General features: G+C 38.4%; 1 protein-coding gene across 5 annotated transcripts in view; it reads right to left on the bottom strand.

Moving 5' to 3' along the window:
* ZNF484 (zinc finger protein 484) overlaps positions 1–15085 on the bottom strand; it is a 39920-nt gene extending 24835 nt beyond the window's left edge. Inside the window, exons 1-5 of one of the 5 annotated variants that reach the window (XM_037797293.1) lie at positions 15010–15081; positions 11092–11235; positions 8398–8442; positions 2630–2756; positions 2264–2359 (exon numbers count right to left, since the gene is read on the bottom strand). In XM_037797293.1, coding sequence (XP_037653221.1) covers positions 2264–2359; positions 2630–2756; positions 8398–8442; positions 11092–11145 — 322 coding nt within the window. In that variant the 5' untranslated portion in view covers positions 11146–11235; positions 15010–15081. Of the gene's footprint in view, positions 1–2263; positions 2360–2629; positions 2757–8397; positions 8443–11091; positions 11583–14970 lie in introns of those variants that run through there. The other 4 variants (XM_037797294.1, XM_037797296.1, XM_037797297.1 and 1 more) reach the window with 4 other exon arrangements.
* Positions 15086–17134: the final 2049 nt, after the last annotated feature.

Below are 17134 nucleotides of genomic sequence, written 5' to 3'. Positions count from 1 at the left end.
GTACAGTGCATGCCCTTCCTCTACATGAGCACAGTATATGGGCCTTTCCCCTGAGTGCTCTCTCCAGGTCAATGCCTGGTTGAGACACACAACCAATGATCACAGGATAAAAATTGTTCCCTCCAGCCTATCATCAGTCATAGTTGATGCTGGAATCAAGATACATGATTTAATCTGAGATACGTTCAGCCTGAATCACATGACCCAGGGCCCCAATCCCACATCCAGTTCCCAAATGCCAATTGTGACTTCCAACTTAGGTTGGCTAAATATATTATAGAGGCTCATAGGACTCAGCAATTAAATAGCACAAAGCAGCACAAGTCAAAGCAGCAGCCCAAAGTGCTCACTAGCAGGCAACAGGGTCAGCTAGCAAGCCAAAGAAAGAGAAGAAAAACCCATGGCGGTGACAGTCATCATCTAGACATTTTGCTCACAGCATCAACTGCTTTGAAGTTACCTGTAGACAAGAAATGGACTTTCCCTCAAATTTTGTTCAGATGTCAAGAGTGATGATGATGCAACACACACATCAAGAGAGTCACATAATGAGGTTTACTGGGGAGAGCAGGGTGGCTCACAAGCAACTCTGAAAATGGCTTGAGAGAGCAGGGAGAGGAGACTGGCTTGAGAGTTTTATGGTAGTTACGGGGTGGAGCTGAGCTGAGGGTTCCTGTGTATGGTCTGAACCTCCCACTGGCACCAAGGGAGGAGCACCCAGCTTTCTTTTCAGCTTCTCAGATACGGAGGAAAGAAGCGGGAGTGGAAAGGGTGAGTCTTAGAAGACATTAGCAGTCAAACATCAAAAACGAAGTCATACTCTCTCATAAGATTCATGATGAGATGTTCAAAATATTTGTTACTAGAGCAACCCAAATTAAAACAGTAATTAGACATTAAAGTCAATTACATTAGCCAAATTATTGGAAATCTGGATAACATGAGGTATCGGCAGGGATGTGCAGAAACCGATACCCTTGTGCAATGAGGGGATTGTAGAATGACATTGCCAATCTAGAAAATAATGTAGTTATATTTAGTCAGATTAAATATTACTATACCTGAGGATAAAGCAACTCTACTCTTTTCCCTGAGAAATTCTCACTTCCCATTAGAATAATTCAAGAAAAATATCACTATTTGTAGTAGCTGAGAAGCTGTACAAGTAAAATTTGGTACATATCCACACTATAAAATGCTATGCAGCAGTTAGAAGCAACACACTAGACAAACACTACACCATGGACCAAGCTAGTGCAACATGGTCCAATTTTAGTGGAAAAAAATTAGAAACTGAGTAGGACATATATAGCATCGTCCCACTTCTATAACTAAAAAATACCAACAGTTTAGCTTTTACAAAATAGCCCACAAATTCAAGGGTACATAGCAAACACATCAACTATGTTAGAGCAGTTGCATATGGAAAGAATAAAAATGGGTATGTGGAATAAGAATAAAAAGATTAAGAAATCAAATAAGAGGGGGCCTTAAATTGATGATGATGATATACTACAGACTGAGAGCTATAATTAACTCAATCTTCTACACATGAGGTTCAAAAACTTTTTTCTTAATATCAAAATAAACTAGTCAGAAATACCAAGTTAGTATTGTGTTATAGTAGCCAAAAAGGAAGAAAATGTCAGGAAACAGAATTACTAACGTCAAATACAGCAAAATGCTGTGCCCAAATGTAGGTAAGGGCACTCTCAAAGTCAACAGGTGGAGGAGAGACATGGGGAGATGGGGAGATTAGGGGATTACAAAATAAGGCCTGCTCCAGATGTCAATTCTGAGGCACTAAGAGTAAAGAGAGAAAATGAAAAGGAACCAGCAGGAAGCAGGAGTGTGACCCATGGTAATTTTGAAAGAAAGCAGATCTGTAAGTATCTGAATGTATAAGAAAAAGACCTAAGGCCTTGGTGGCAGTAAAAAGAATAAAAATGCTAGGGAAAGGGAGTAAAAGCATGAAAGAAGGATCCTAGATGGCGTAGGACAAGATATGATCTATAGTACCATAAATTAAGTAGCACACTGCCCTCCTAGAAAGTTAAGCAAAGCAGACAACTGATACGGGAAGGGGCCTTAAGTAGGGGTGGCATTTAGATAGTTGAGCAGTCAATATCAACTGTATCCAAGCAGTTCTAAAAGTTTAGAACATATAAGAAAAGTTATCTTAATTGCACTTCAAAGTGGTCAGCCTCTCCAAGAATAGTGGCAGTTCAATCACATGATCTCATGCTCTCGGTTCCCTACTCACCTAGGCAGCTCAGAGTTGAGATGTCACCATCCAACACACACGGCTCCCCTCCCTGTTCCAAGTTGAAGATGACTTCTGGTTTGGGAACTTGATACCCTATTAACAGAAAAGGACAGAGGACTTGGTTTTGGAGACTACATTACAAAGCATTCCTTTTGCTTTTCAGAAAAGATCATCAAGAATAACCAAAAGAGACAATGAAGAACATGGGACAAAATAAAGAAAAACCATTATACACTTCAAATGTCCTACAGTCTTTGGAATTAACAGATACCTCAGAAATCCCATAGCTTTTGGAAATTCCCCTGAGAAAGAAAATATACTCTATTAGGTAGAGCCTATTATACCCAGCCAAGCTGTGCTTACCCACTGAGATCAAGTTGAAATAGTTTTCCAGCATCACATCCCTGTATAGGCATTTCTGAGCAAGATCTAGTTGTTGCCACTCCTCCCTGCTGAAGTTTATAGTTACATCCTTGAATGACACCGATCCCTGTAAAAACAAATTTCTACTCAATGTGAAGAATCAGGATTAGGGGATGTGAGCAAGATTTTTAGGAATTTATTTTTAGTAATTTTTAACATGATATAACAGGCTCCTACTAAACATCTATTTCTAAAATTATATTTTGAAGAAAAAAGAAATCTTACCAAAAATATTACACCATTCCTCTGTGGTAGTAATAATGTTCTGGTTTTTGTTTGTTTCTTATTTGTTTGTTTACTCCCTCTCCCCCCTGTAAATGCTAATCTACTAAGAGTTTTATGGATTTAGTTGATCCCTTTGAGTTAATTTTTGTATATGATGTGAGGTAGGATTCCAATTTCATTTTTTTGCATATGGATATCCAGTTTTCCAAACACTATGTATTGAAGAGTCTGTTCTCTCCCCAGTGCATGTAGATAGCATCTTTGTTGAAAATCAGTTGGCCATAGATGTGTGGGATTTACTTCTGAACTTTCAATTCTATACTACTAGTCTATTTGTCTATCTTTGTGCCAGGAACAGTGCTTGAGTACTCTAACTTTGTAGTAAGTTTTGAAATCAGGAAGTATGAGTTGTCCAACTTTGTTTTGTTTTTCAAATTTGTTTTGGCTATTTGGGGTCCCTTGCAGTTCCATGAGAATTTGAGGATCAGCTTTTCCATCTCTGAAAAAAAAAAAAAGGCTGCTGGAATTCTGATATGGAGTTCAGTGAATCTGGATATTACTTTGGGTAGTACTGACACATTGTTAGGTCTTTCAATCCATGAGCATGGAATGTCTTGCCATTTATTTAGGTCTTCTTTAATTTTTTTCAGCAATGTTTTGTGGTTTTCAGTGTACAAGTCTTCCACATCCTTAAATTTATTCCTAGGTATTTTATTCCTTGAGATACTATTATAAATGGAGTTATTTTCTTACTTTCCTCTTCAATTGCTCATTGCTAATGCATAGAAACACAACTGAATTTCTGTGTTGATCTTGTACCCTGCCACTTGGCTGAATTTGTTTATTAGCTCTAGTAGTTTCCTTGTAGATTATTTTGGATTTTCTTTATATAAGATCATGTTAAGTGCAAATAGAGATATTTTTATTTCTTCCCTTCCAATCTGGAAAACTTTTATATCTTTTTCTTGCCTAATTGCTCTGGCTAGAACTTCTAACTCAATATAGAATAGCAGTGGTAAAAGCAGACATCCTTGTCTGTTCCTGATCTTATGGGGAAAGCTTTCAGTCTCTCACCATTGAATATGATGTTAGATATGGGTTTTTCATAAATGACTTTTATCATACTTAGGAAGACCCCTTCTATTCCTTGTTTGCTGGGTATTTTTTTTATCAATCAGCAGTGCCAGATTTCGTCAAACGCCTTTTTTGCATCTACTCAGATCATTATGTGGGTCAGTTTCCTTCTTTATACTTATGTGGTGTATTACATTGATTGATTTTCATATGCCAAATCACCTTTGCATTCCTTGCATAAATCCCACATGGTCATAGTGTATAGTCTTTCTAATGTGCTGTTGCATTTGGTTTGCTAATATTTTCTTAAGGATTTTTGCATCTATATTCATAAGGGAAATTGGTAAATTTCTTTTCTTGTAATATCTATCAATCTTTGGTATTCAAGTGATGTTGGCCTCAGGGAATGCATTAGGAAACTTTCCCTCTTTTTGAATTCTTTGGAAGAATTTGAGAAGGATTGGTGTTAATTTTCTTAACTGTTTGTTAACATTCCCCAGTGAAGCCACCTGGTTCTGGACTTTTCTTTAGTGGATGGATTCTTTTAGCTGGGACTCTTATGATGTGTACATTGTACACCTGATGGTGTCCCACAGGTTCCCCAGGCTCTGTACATTTCGTTTCATTATTTTTTCTTTCTGCTTCTCCAATTTCAATAGTCTTACCTTCAAGTTCAGTATCCTTTCTTCTGCCTACTCTAATCTGCTGTTGAACCCCTTATTCAATTTTACGTAACAATTATTGTTCTTTTCAGTTCCAGAATTACCATTTGGATCCTCTTTACAATTTCTAACTCATAATTGACATTCTTGTTTTGTTCCGATATTGTTTTCCTTATTTCCCTTAATTCTTTGTCTGTGTTTTCCTTTAGTTCACTGATGGTATTTAAGAGAGTTGATCTAAGATATCTGATTAGTAATTCCAGCAACTAGATTTCATTCTGGATAGTTTCTGTTGAAATCTTTTTTCCTGTGACTGGGCCAAACTTTGCTGTCTCTTTGTATGCTTTGTAATTTTTTGTTGAGAAATAGACATTCTGAGTATTACGTTGTGCTCACTCTGGAAATCTAGTTCTAACATTCCTCAGATCATCAGACCAAGAAAAAGAAAAATAAAGAAAAAAATGAGAGAGGAAAAGAAAAAAAAATGTCAATGAACAAACAAAACACCAAAAAACACCCCACATGCCAGTTTGGATGTATTATGTCCCCCAAAATGCCATGTTCCTTGATGCAGTCTTGTGGGGGCAGATGTATTAGTGTAGATTAGGTTGGAATCCTTTGATTGTTTCCATGGAGATGCGACTCAATTAACTGTGAATGAAACATTTGATAGGATAATTCCCATGGAGATATGGACATTGCCTATTCAGGGTGGGTCTTGATTTAATCATTGGAGTCCTATAAAAGAGCTCATAAACAGAAGGACCTCAGAGAAGCTGAGAGGGACATTTTGGAGAGAAGCTAAGAGCTGACGCTGATGCTAATGCTTGGAGATGTTTGGAGATGTGGACAGAAGGATGTTTGGAGACGCTAAGCTAAGAGAGGAAGTCTAGACTTTGCCCTGGAGAAGCCGGACCCCCAGATGCTTAGAGAGGGACACTCTGGGAGAAAGAAGCAAGGACGCAAAGTTGCTGAGAGAGAAGAACCAAGACAGAGGTCCAGAGATATTTTGGAGAACACCATTTTGAAATGCTCCCGGGGAGCAAGCAGATGCCAGGCACATGCATTCCCAGCTAAAAGAAGTTTTCCGGATGCCAATGGCCTTTCTCTATTGAAGGTACACTTGTGTTGATGCCTTAATTTGGACTTTTCATGAGCTTCAGACTGTAAATTTGTAACCAAATAAACCCCCTTTATAAAAGCCAATCCATTTCTGGTATTTTGCATAACAGCAGCATTAGCAAACTGGAACACCCCACAAAACCAAAAAAGAAAAAAAAAACCAACAAAACACAAAAGGTGCTCTGCCTCTCTAAGTCTCTCAGTAGACACAGATGAGAAGCGAAAGCTGCTGCTGTAGGGGCTGAAATTGAGCCACTGGTCCCTCAGGGATCTTCCAGACTAAAAATAAACAAACAAAAATAAAGCAAAGAAAACCAACCAAAAATAAAAGATGCACTGGCCTTTTGCATACCAGTAGATACTGGTGTGAGGCTAGAAGCTGCTGCTGCTGAGAGGGCTGAAACTGAGGCTAGTGTCAGCACTGGGCCCTCAAGGATTGCCAGACCAAGAAATATCCACATATAAAAGAAGAAAAAAAAACAACAACAAAGATTCACTGGCAACAATCAGGAGAAAAACAGAACAAAAAACAACATCATCAACCAACAGGATCTAATTGACATTTATTAAAATATGATACCCAAAAATCAGCAGAAGCACATGGAACATTTATCAAGATTTACCATAGCTTGGTCCATAAAACAGAACTCAACAATTTAAAAGAACTGAAATCATACAGAGTCTTCTCTAACCACAATGGAATCAAGCTAAAAATAAATTTTTAAAATATAACAGGAAAATCTCCAAACACTTGAAAACTAAACAGCACAATTCTAATTAATCCATGAGTCAATGAAAAAGTGTCAAGGAAACATTTAAAACTATGTTGAACTCAATAAAAATGAAAAAGCATCATAGCAAAATCTGTGGGATGTGGCAAAATCAGTGGTGACAGGAAAATGTATAGGACCAAGGGCCTACTTTTGAAAAGAAGAAAATTCTCAAATCAATAATCTAAGGCGCCAACTCAGGAAACTAAAGGAAGAAGAAAAAACCAAAGCCAAAGCAAGCAGAAGGAAGGAAATGATAAAGGTGAGAAATCAATGAAATTGAAAAATGAAAACTAGAGAAAAATCAACGAAACAAAAAAGGTGGTTCTATGGAAAGATCAATAAAACTGACAAACACCTAGCAAGATTGACCAAGAAAAAAAAGCGAAAAGACACAAATTCCCAATGAGAGGAATGAAACAGGAGATACCACTATATACCCTGCCAACATCAAAAGGATAACAAAGGTAACTATTAACTATTAACAACCTTTACACCCATAAATTTGAGAACACAGATGAAATGGACCAATTCCTCAACAAGTAAAAACTACCACAAATCTCCCAATATGAAACGGACAATTCAAATAGCCCTATAATTACTAAGGAAACTGAAAATGTAATTTTAAAACTTCCAAAAACTAAATCTGTAAGCCTAGATGGTTTATCTGGAGAATTCTACCAAATGTTTAAAAGAGTAACATCAGCTCTACACAATCTCTTCCAGAAAACAGAAGAGGAGAGAACATTTCCCAATTCATTCTTTGAGGGCAGTATTATCCTGATACAAAAATCAAACAAAGAAAAAACAACAAAAAAAACTGAATAAAGACACACAAATTACACATGATCCCTTCCAGGATAATGAATATAAAGGAACATATGCCAACCAATTTTATGAGGCCAATATTACCCTGATACCAAAGCCAAAAACAGTACAAAAAAATAAAAAAATTATCACTTGATGTGAAAGATCAATATCCTCATGAACATCATGCAAAAACCTTTAATAAAGAATTAGCAAATACAATTCAGCAACATATAAAAAGAATTATATGCCATGACCAAGTGGAGTTTACTCCAGGAATGCAAGGCTGATTGGAAAAGGCTGGTTTATTTATTTAAAAATGAATCAATGTAATCTACCATATCAACAGGTTAAAGAAGAAAAATCACCTGATCACAAAAATTGACACACAAAACCATCTGACAAAATTCAACACCCACTCATGATAAAACTTCAAAACTGCTGCTACAGAGGGTGGTCCTTGGACAAGAAGCATCGGCAGCTCGTGGGAATTTGTGAGAATGCAGACCCTTAGTTCCCATCCCAGTCCTACTAAATCGGAATCTGAATTCATGTGGAATTAAAGTTTGAGAAGCCCTGCTCTAAAAGACAACAACAGAAAGTAACAGGGTATTGAAGACATTGTTCTGAAAATCTGGGTTAATGAAGATGTTGCTCTGAAAATCTATCTGAAAATCCAACTGGAAATCTATCAAAAATTTTCTCAAACAGCAAGAACCAGAAAATTAAGAATCAGGAAGTTTTTACCACAGAAGAAAAAAATTTTTCCCTGTCAACCATATAAACCATGCATCAAATTTCAATTATCTCTATGTCTGTCAGGAAGATCAGAGGAAATTATACAGTCCAAAATTCAAAACTGTGTGAGACCACATGACTTGCACATATCTATAATTTAAACTTGATTTGGAGTGCCTTCTTTATTTTTCCTGACTTTAGTTTTTATTTATTTATTCTTGTCTATCTTACTACATGAGTTATTATAGACCTCTTAAAATCTACTGGTAAACAAAGAAAGCACAAATAAATAAATAAACAAATAACTCACCAAGGACTTCGTCATTTCTGGCTCTTCTTGTAAAGAGGCAGAGATCTGAGAAAACATAGAGAAGGAAGTGCACAAATGCCACACACTGATACATTTATCACTTAGGGCCAACGTACCTCTGACCCCAAAATACATTTCAAGACTGTATCATAAAAAAGTCCTCAGAGATTACACAAGGATTTAAATGCAGGAGCTTTACCACAGCACGGCCAATAACAAAGAAAGACTAGAAACATCATGATATACAATAATATGAATTGCTTAAATAATTTATAGACTATCCAAAGGGCATAATATTATGTAATGTAGAATGTTAAAATGCCAAGTAAAACTAAAAACACAAACCAAACAGTATGATTCTATTTTCATTAAACTATATGTTAAATGTTTACATGTATATATACACATGCACACATATATACAATATGCACATACATAGAGAAAACTAACTGGAAGGAAATATACTACCATGTTAACAGATATCACATTTGGGTGATAGTAAAATTATAGGTAATTTTAAGTTTTATATAATTTGCTAGTAAAAACCAAAGTAACTTTTTTAAAAAGAATATATTGTCCTTTTTAACATTTTATTCTGATTTTATTTCTGTGACCAGCCCATTCCAAGTTGTGAGATCATCCATAGGAAAGACCAAAAATGGGGAACTTGCTAGCTTTTTTGCTATTCTCCCTGACACGCAGTTCTTAAAAGGGAACTTTGAATGGAAACTTGTCTTGGCTACACTGTATTAAATGGATCTGGTTCTAGTTAACAGCCAACCTTAAGACCTGAGCCAAGTCACATAATGCATGAGGCCATTTTTTTCCAAAATTTTCTATGACAGTTTTCTAACACAAAGAAAAGTTGAACAATTAGAAAGAGAAACACACATATACCCTCCACCAAGTTTCAACAATGAGAATTTTGCTTTGTCCCTGTCTCTCTCTCTAAACACACACACAGACACACTGTCACACATAAATTTACACACACACTTACATATTTTGTTTTGACAGAATCATTTGAAAGTTGCAGACATCATGATATTTAATGCATAAATGCATCAGCTTAAATCTCCTAAAAGGACATCATGCCTAAGAAAATTAATAGTAGTACTATAATTCAGTTCATATTAACATTTCCTCAATTATCCCAGAATCACCTTTTCTCACTGTTTGGCTCAGAAGCAGGTTCAAATCAAGACTCAAAATATTGGCTATTACATCCCTTTTTACCCCAGATCCAGCCTCCCCCCAGTTTCTTCATGGCTCACTTTTAAAATTTATTTTTACTTTGAATTTTTATATTAGAAATATTCCTATTAAATACAGTTTCTAATATAAGCAAAACCTTTTGGGTACTTCTTTGTTAAACTTTTTGTTGCAGTATAACTTGCATAAAGTACATAAGTATTAGATACTTCTGTGACCTTTGGAAGATTCTAGAAAATCAAATCATTTTTTGAAACTAGTAAAAAAAACAAACAAAAGAATCAAGCATTTCTGCAGCTTTCCATATGTAGCTGCACCTTAGAGTAACCGAATACTTGATGGAGTTCCTCTTCTCCTCTTTAAGTAAATATATAATTTTTCCAGCTAATAAAGGAAGGAATGGTAGAAATAGAATATGTCCATTTTGCACCCCTAAAGGAATAGTGGATCTCAGAAATGCTCATCAAAGCCTGTTCACAACACAAAAATAGATAACCAGATATGACATGCTTCCTGATGGAAGTATGTGATACCACCTAGAAAGCCGTCTTGCCAAAAACACAAAAAAAAGGAACCCAAATCTATCAAGCTTCTAAATCTACTCACCAAGCAATGCACATAAAATGATATTAAAAACATATTCTAAAATGCTTAGGTGTGATATAGGAGGTTATTTTTATAAGAAGTGCTCATCTTTTAGATTTACATATTAGAATAGTTGTGGACAAAATGATACAATGTTTGGGACTTGCTTCAAAATAATTCAGCAGAAGGGGAAAAATGGTTGGGCATGTGTTAGCAATTGTGGAAGTTGGTTGACAGGTATCTGGGGTTCAATATACTACTCTCTTAACTTCTGAAGATTTGAAGTTTTATAGGAAAAAGTTTAAAATGTCATTTCTGAGATAATCAGGGAAATTTGACTATGGATTGTGTATTAGATAATATCAGGGATTCCTGTAACTTTTGTTAGTTAGGTAACGGCATGGTGATTATGCCCACCCCCACCCCCACCCCACCCCTCCAAAAAAGCCAACAACTGTCCAGATCAGTTGAAGTATTTATGGGTGAAGTATTTATGGGTTAAAAGACATGATCTCTAGGATTTGTTATCAAACACTGGCCAAAACAAAGCAAAGTGGGAAGGAAAAGGTGAAATGACATTAGCAAAATGTTGATAACTGCTGAGAATGAGTGATAAGGGTATGCAGGAGTTAGATTCTATGTTTCTCTCTGCTTTTGTGTATGTTTGAAAATTTCTCTAAATAAAAAAAGTTTTACAAATCTCTCCACTATGGGAAACAGCCTCAGGGTGCAGGGTCATCAGCCACATGTTGACTGAGGACCATGCTTTGGTTAGCAAGTACAGCTTTCAGAAAATTCCTGCTTCTGGGGCTACTCCTTCCCTGTCACAGAGGATGTCACACTCCTCCCAGGCCAGGATTGGGGGCCCCCAGGCCAAGTTCTCCTCTCGGACCTCACCTCTCTGTACCTCCAGAGTCCAATTTTCCCAGGAACCTGAAAGTGGCTGAACATCGAAGGATAGTCAGGGCGGTTGGCTAGAGGTGGGTTGGAGCCGTAACAAGGGATCCTTAAGGCTCAGTTGAGTGATGTGACCTCAGGGCTCTGTAGAAACACAAAGGGACCCTGCAGAGACAGTGCCATGGGGTGACACCCACTCAACTGTCCTCCCAGGAGTGTTTGGAGACACAGGTGCAGGCTGTGGCACCCAAGAATGTGAAAGAAACAGGGACGCCCCAAGAAAGCAGGTGGAACAAGGGAAAGATCGCGAGTTAGGGGGAGAAGTCAATGAACATTTGAATCCCGCTTCTCACTATGAAAATCTGGAGAATTCTCTTCAGTATCACTTTCCTCGTCTTTATACTTTTTGGGATAAATACAGTGAAATCTCACAATATTTTTAAAGTGCCCAGTCCATGCATGGCACATAGCACTCATTAACTACCAGCTATTGCTATTATCACAAAAGCAGTAACCACATAAAACGTAATTACTGTGTCCTACATAATGACATTCTCTGACGGCACAGGCCCTTGAAATCATCACTGACCTGGGCACATAGCTCCCCACTCCCACTCATCAAGCTGCTCAATCACCCCACACTGCACCAACCCCACGCCTGCAGTCTGATTCCTATTGTCCTGCTGCCCACAGGCCCCCAAATCACTTGTCTGACAGTCCCTGACCACAGAGCCTCCAATGCCTCCCTGATGGTCCCCTCCATCAGTCAGTTCCATGCCCCTCCTTACTGGCCCCCACACCTGTATCACCGCCCAGCATGAGTCTCCATCAGTGATCACAGGGCTCTGAGCATTCCTGCAGATGCACCCTCGGCCACTGGCACACTAGTGTCTGTCCCATGAGCCTTCACCACAAACCCAGGAAGTCAATCAATGAACCAGGCTGGGAAAATTCTTGAATCCCAAAAAGAAAAAATCAAAAGCACATCTAAATCCAAAGTACCGGGTGAAAGAACAGGTTATTTACAGGGAAAGAATGAAGAAAACTGAAAGATTTCTTATCTGCAGGAAGGAAAGCTAAATGGTGGTAGAAATTACATCTAAAAGACCACGCCTGTTAGGGCGAGAGGAAGACATCTTCAGAAATGAGAGCATTTGCAGAGTATCTTTATCTGAAGAAAGTGAACAAAGAAGTATCCCAAATAAATGTAAAATGAATTAGAAGAGAAACCTCAAATAGGAAAATAGTGTTCAGTGATACTTCTTGTATTGTTAATTTTATTTACACATACTCCATACTCATCAAACGTACACTCTCCCTCTCCCTTCCCCACACCTTCTGGTAATCTCCAATATACATTCTGTCTCTGTGAATTCAGCAATAATTTTTGGAAGCGATATATAATGATAAAAAAAGGATGATGATGTGATAAAGGCGCTATTAAGGGAGAAAATTAATAATGTCCTATGACAAAACATCCCTGATTATCTCAGGAAAAAAACACAAGTGATATGTCATGTAGAATGGAAAGAGAGTGAATGGAAATTTCATCAAGCCAGTGAAAGTATGAGAGGGAAAAGGAAAAGAAGAAAATAAATTTAAAATAAATAGTGAACAAGAGACTAGGCCCCCCTATAATTGTGTCTAAGAGCCTCCTCCCGAATGCCTCTCTGTTGCTCAGATGTGGCCCTCTCTCTCTAGCTAAGCCAACTTGGCAGATGAAACCACTGCCCTTCCCTCTATGTGGGATCTGACACCCAGGGGCGTGAATCTCCCTGTCAATGCAGAATATGACTCCCAAGGATGAATCTGGACCCAACATCATGGGACTGAGAACATCTTCTTGACCAAAAGGGGGATGTGAAAGAAAACAAAATAAGCTTCTGTGGCTGAGAGATTCCAAAAGGAGCTGAGCGGTCACTCTGGTGGACACTCTTACGCACAATATAGACAACCCTTCTTAGGTTCTAACAAATTGGAATAGCTAGCAGTAAATACCTGAAACTATCAAACTACAACCCAGAACCCATGAATCTTGAAGACGATTGTATAAAAATGTAGCTTATGAGGGGTGACAATGTGATTGGGAAAGCCATATGGACAACACTCCCCTTTGTCCAGTGTATGGATGGATAAATAGAAAAATGGGGGCAAAAAAAAAAAAAAACACAAAAACACCCAGTGTTCTTTTTTACTTTAATCGTTCTTTTTCACTTTAATTTTTATTCTTATTATTTTTGTGTGTGCGGTAATGAAAATGTTCAAAAATTAGTCTGGGGGATGAATGCACAACTGTATAATGGTACTGTGAACAACTGAATGTATGCCTTGTATAACTGCATAATATGTGAATACATCTCAATAAAAATGAATGTAAAAAATAAATAAATTAATTAAAAAAATAAATAAACAAATAGTGAACATAAAATAGAAGGCATAAAATCAGATATATCATTACTACACTAAATTGAAGAAGTAAAATTCTCCTATCAACAAACAGACAGTACAGGTTGGATTTGGGAGAAAAAAGAAAACAACAACCAAAGGCATCTATTATTTACAAGTAAGTCATCTAAAACAAAGAGACAAATATGCATATAAAATAAAAACCTGGGCAAAAATACACCATCCGACTACAATAAAAATGTAAGCAAGAATGGCAATGTAAATATCAAAGTGAAATTCAAGGTCAAAAATACTTTACTGAAAAGAGGGCTCATATAATCATAGTATCCAAAAAGATACAAAATGCATCAACCATTAGGTATATGTATGCCTCTTCCCCAGACACACCCAAAACTAGGAAAAAAAAAAACACATAGAACTAGAAAGTGAACTGTTGGAGTGGAAGACTTTTAGTTACATCTCTTTTGGAAAATTATGAGTCAAGTACACAAAAAAGAGGAAAAATAAACACGGTTTGAAAAACACAAACGAGTTAGATTTAATATACATAGTGAACTTTGCAACATCTCTCTCTTATACCCGTGGAACATTTACAAGGTTCACGTGTAACTTGGCTTCAAAGAAAACCTTGCCAAATTTTAAAGAGTTTGAGACTTGCAAGCTACATTTTCTGACAACATAATAAAATAAACAATTAAAAGATATTTAATTATTTGGAAACGAAGAAACCCTTCCAGGATCAAATGGAACACAAAATGAAACATTTCCTAGATAAAGCTGTATCTAGAGGAAACTTGACACTCCTAAAAATATCCAGCATAAAGCTTAAGAAAATAAGAGAAAGAACAACAAATTACATCACAGGAAGGGGGAGGGGGAACACGGTACCACAGAAGAAAAAAATATTAAATTAAGTATAAAAAGAATAGGGAGTATCACGAAACCCAAGAGCTGGGTACTTTAAAATGCCCAATAATGCAGATAAATCCTTGGGACGCCTGATAATAAAAAACAGAAAGAACGAATAATATGTAAATATAATATAGGAATTGCAAACAAGCTACTAATCTAGATATGGAAGGAATCAAAATAAGGCAAGTGGAATATTGTACGCAGCCCCAAAACTATATCTTTAAAATCCCTAGGGAAAAAATATACAATGATGATAAATCAGAAACAGAAATGCAAACAGAACGGTAAGCATAAAAGAGAAAAGAAATCAATTATGACCTAGCATCATTCTCCTCTTAGAACCCTCATTTCTCACGCCCAGCCCCCTACTCCCCCAATGGACCCACGGTTCGCCCATCACGCAGCCCGCAGACCCACCAAAGATCCACCCCGACACCCCATTATTCGGCGCACTGACCATCACCCGCCCCCCACCTACCCATCGCCGGCCCTGATTGTCCATCACGGACACACAAGACCCTTCTTCAATCCGCCCACAGAGAAGCCCATCTCTGCACGTACCTGCCCCTCACCCGCCCTCTCAGGACAGTGGTCATTTACCTCAACCCGCGTCTACAGCACCTAAAACGAAAACGGGATCCACTTTCTCGATTCCAACCCCCTCCCCGTCCCTGCGGGTATCCGTAGGGCACCCTCCCGCCTGGGTATGCGCATGCTCAACAGTGGCTTCTTAGCCCGTCGTTGCCAGTATTCATCATGGCGCTCTACTCCCGCTCTACTGCCCCTCAAGAGCTCAATATGTCGACGCCCAGTTAATCACTCCCGCATGGGGGCGACCATGTTGAAGTGATGTACGGACAGTGCTGCTGAGAGTAGTCAGAAGCGTCCCGGTGGCCTGAGACCCCCGTGTTTCTGCTCCCGCCTTTAGAAGGGAAAGCGTGAGGATAGCGGTGAAACAGGGCGGAGACAATGCAGAGCGCGAGGCAGTGGGGAAAATGCCTGGTGTGGAGGAATAGTCGCCAGGGGGAGTGGCGTGAGCTTCATTCCTTGTATCGTTCAATCAAAAAGTGCTCATGAGGGCCGCCAAGGGCCAGGTTTGGACAGACGCTAGAGGCAGAGAATCCAACATCAGAACGATCCCAACCCAACAGCATAAAGACCTCTCGGGGGGTTCGTTGGGTCAATGAGGCAATCTGAGGGTCTGTCACGAGGACTGAGCTTAGAGTGATTAGGATGTGGCTAGAAACAAGGATCAGTTGATGTAAGTTCTTTTAAACCCCTGGTCGGGAGTTGAGGTTTTTGTATTCTTTTTTTTTTTTTTTTTTTTTTTTTTGAATGTCCGTCTTCTGTCCAGGAACCCATCCAGAATACTACTTTTCATTTAATCTTTGTGTCTCCTTAGGCATGTTTGTTTGTTTGTTTTGTTTTGTTTTAAGGTAAATTAGAACTTTTTTAAATGCAGTTTTATTGAGATATATTCACATACCGTACAGTCATCCATGATGTGCAGTCAACTGTTCACAGCACCATCATATAGTTGTGCATTCATCACCCCGATCTATATTTGAACATTTTCCTTATAGCAGAAAGAATTAGAATAAGAATAAAAAATAAAAATAAAAAAGAACACCCAAATCATACCCCCCACCCTATTTTTCATTTGGTTTTGGTCCCCATTTTTCTACTCATCCATCCATACGCTAGATAAAGGGAGTGTGATCCACAAGGTTTTCACGATCACACTGTCACCCCTTGTAAGCTACATTGCCATACGATAGTCTTCAAGAGTCAAGGCTACTGGGTTGGAGTTTGGTAGTTTCAGGTATTTACTTATAGCTATTCCAATACCCTAAAAACAAAGAAGGGATATCTGTATAGTGCATAAGAATGCCCACCAGAGTGACCTCTCAACTCCATTTGAAATCCCTCAGCCACTGAAGCTTTATTTCGTTTCATTTCGCATCCCCCTTTTGGTCAGGATGTTCTGAATCCCCCAATGCCAGGTCCAGATTCATCCCCGAGAGTCATATCCTGCACTGCCAGGGAGATTTACACCCCTGGGAGTCAGGTCCCACATAGGGAGGAGGGCAGCGAGTTCCCCTGCTTAGTTAGAGAGAGGCCAAATCTGAGCAAAAAGGAGGCACTCAGGGGAAGACTTTTAGGCACAATTATAAGCAGGTTTAGCCTCTCCTTTGCAGTAACAAGCTTCATAGGGGCAAGCCTCAAGACAGAGGGCTCAGCATGTCAAGCCGTCAGTCCCCAATGTTTGTGAGAACATCAGAAACAATTCAAGGTGAGGAAGTCCAACACCTCTGCATCCTCCCCCAGCTCCTCAGTGGGGGGGGGACACCGAATATACATTTTTATTCTCCACCCAAATTACTTTGGGATGTGTTGCTATTTCACTCTAACCTATACAGACCTACCACATCTCACTTCCTATTCAAGGTTCCATGCAATTGTGGTGTTTGAACAAACTGACTGTAGAAATTATATTGCTTAGAAAATATAGATCCTACACCAAATAAACATCTCTTCCCTTGGTCTCACATGGAAGTTGAAGTTTTACGCACAGTTTCAACCTTTACCCTTTGGCCCAATTTGCCCTAGTCTTAACCAGATCTGCTTCATTCATATCTCTAATTGAAGTCTGGGCTCTCTTTCAGCTTTTTTTTTTTTTAACAGTTGCTGTATGCATTAATACTCCTTAGGCATGTTTTGATGA

This window comes from Choloepus didactylus, chromosome 10, assembly GCF_015220235.1.
Source record: "Choloepus didactylus isolate mChoDid1 chromosome 10, mChoDid1.pri, whole genome shotgun sequence".
Classification (NCBI taxonomy): domain Eukaryota; kingdom Metazoa; phylum Chordata; class Mammalia; order Pilosa; family Megalonychidae; genus Choloepus; species Choloepus didactylus.
This window is presented reverse-complemented; position numbering and strand designations above follow the sequence as displayed.